We start from the raw sequence: 1,943 nt of genomic DNA, 5'->3' as shown, positions 1-1,943 counted from the left end.
TATCTCTCTCTCTCTCTATCTCTCTCTCCCTCCCTCTATCTATCTATCTATCTATCTCTCTCTCCCTCCCTCTATCTATCTATCACCTGTTTGAAAACTATTTGATCTATTCATCACTTTCACAGCCATTTCCTTCCTACCTCTATTCATCCAATCAGGATAGACAGTATTTAGTAGTATCATGTAGTTACCGTCCACAGCCAGTTCCTGCGTGCATAGGTCGAGCAGACTCCGTTTTATTGGTGAAGAACCATTAATCTTGTATCCTTCCATATGGAAAGTATTATTCTGTTGGTTACTAATCAGTTATTTCTTTTCTGAATCCGTTAACAACAAATCATTGCAGTTAAAGTCTTTACTAGTTAAAGACTAACTGATATAGTTCTAGCATGTATACATTAAAACAATAACTATTAAAGCTCTATCTTCTAGACATTAAATGCCGATATAGATGTCGCTTGTATCCGTTGAAAAATAATAAAGTTCTACCCGTATCTGTTAAATAATTGTATATTTTTCCTTGTTTGCTGCCTTGTATCTGTTAGCGTTATATTTTACATGTTTTAACTTGTATACGTTAAACAACATTAAAGTTATATCTGTTAAACAATAACATTGCTCTATATTTTATATCTTAAATAAAATATAGTTCAAATTCAAGCAGTGCCACGCTGTGAATTAGCAGTTCCAAGTTCGAGTCACACACAATATGTCCCGAACACGCTCCGAATTTCCAACTGAAGTAATATTATGACGGTGACACCCAGTCCCATGTTATTTGGTGATTTATAAAATTAAGAAAAATAGTAGAAGTTCCACAAGCTCAGATTCTAAACTATAAATACTTAAAATTCTTCTGATGTCATGACTTACTATCAATTTGTAAATATTCGTTTATAAGATCTTAGGAGTGTTCAATAATTTCCTATGGACTGCTCCTGCCTTGCTTGGAGGCAACATTTTGAACTCTGTTCTGAATCTCCAAATCAGCCAGAAGCCTGTCAAAGCATTGCCCAAAACTTTCTTTAAAAAGTAATCTTTAGGTTATATTTTTGTTACACTTTAACTTTTTATACTCAGGTTAACCACGTTTCGTCACTGTCAAGTTATAGTTTGCTCCACAGATATTAAAGTACGTAAAGCATGAAACAACTAACTATACTGCTATGTTTATCAACATTCCTATACAAACCAGGAAGAACTTTAGATAGTGATACGTACATTAGGAAAACTCCTAAAACTATCAGTGTACTGAAAATTCTTTAGATTAGGCTAAAAAACGTACGTAGATATAACAACTCTGGAATACAAATATGGATATATTTTAAAGATAGTTTTTGTTTACAAGGCACGAACCGATTATCGCAAACCTGAAGTATAAAATAGGTTCCATAAATAAAACACTTACCGGTGACCTGAGCGTGATCTTCCACTTCCACAAGTATACGTCCTGAGAGAAAAGAACCAGGAAAATAAAGAAGATTTTCATTATCCAGTAAGATAAGGAACTTCCGCAGTTTTTTTGACATTTTTCGCTAATTTAATTCCAAGAAGTTTTTACACGTGGATTATCTGTGATCAATGACGTTGAAGCGACACAAAACTTAACGGGTTTAGCTTATACTACTTATCATTTCTCAAAAGGAGTAAAGAGGGGTCTTCGAAATGTAATTTCTTTCAACTTTACGTGCTACGTTTATTCCAGAGCAACCCAGTAATAAAATGTGTCACTCAGCCAGTATTAAAAACAAGTTATACTGACGAATGACGAATAAACAGCCAGTCCATCCAGTTTAAGGAAGACTTTCAGGTTAAACCTGTACCCGTGTTGTTCAGGAAATGTGAAACACTGGGCCGTCAAACGGGTATACGTTTAAATGACGTCAACCGTTACCAAAACAAGTACCTAATACGATGACGAGGAACCCACTTTGAGACTAATA

At 34.6% G+C, this 1,943-nt stretch overlaps 1 protein-coding gene across 2 annotated transcripts in view; it reads right to left on the bottom strand.

Moving 5' to 3' along the window:
* Positions 1-1,935, bottom strand: part of LOC106459799 (arrestin domain-containing protein 4-like) — an 18,046-nt gene extending 16,111 nt beyond the window's left edge. For both annotated transcript variants that reach the window (XM_013919459.2, XM_013919458.2), the window contains exon 1: positions 1,409-1,935. In XM_013919459.2, the coding sequence (XP_013774913.1) occupies positions 1,409-1,529 (121 nt within the window). In that variant the 5' untranslated portion in view covers positions 1,530-1,935. The remainder of the gene's footprint in view (positions 1-1,408) is intronic.
* Between the last annotated feature and the right edge of the window lie 8 nt (positions 1,936-1,943).

Source organism: Limulus polyphemus, unplaced genomic scaffold (genome assembly GCF_000517525.1).
Source record: "Limulus polyphemus unplaced genomic scaffold, Limulus_polyphemus-2.1.2 Scaffold662, whole genome shotgun sequence".
Lineage (NCBI taxonomy): Eukaryota > Metazoa > Arthropoda > Merostomata > Xiphosura > Limulidae > Limulus > Limulus polyphemus.
The sequence above is the reverse complement of the archived record's forward strand: the minus strand, read 5'-3'. Positions and strand labels throughout refer to the sequence as shown.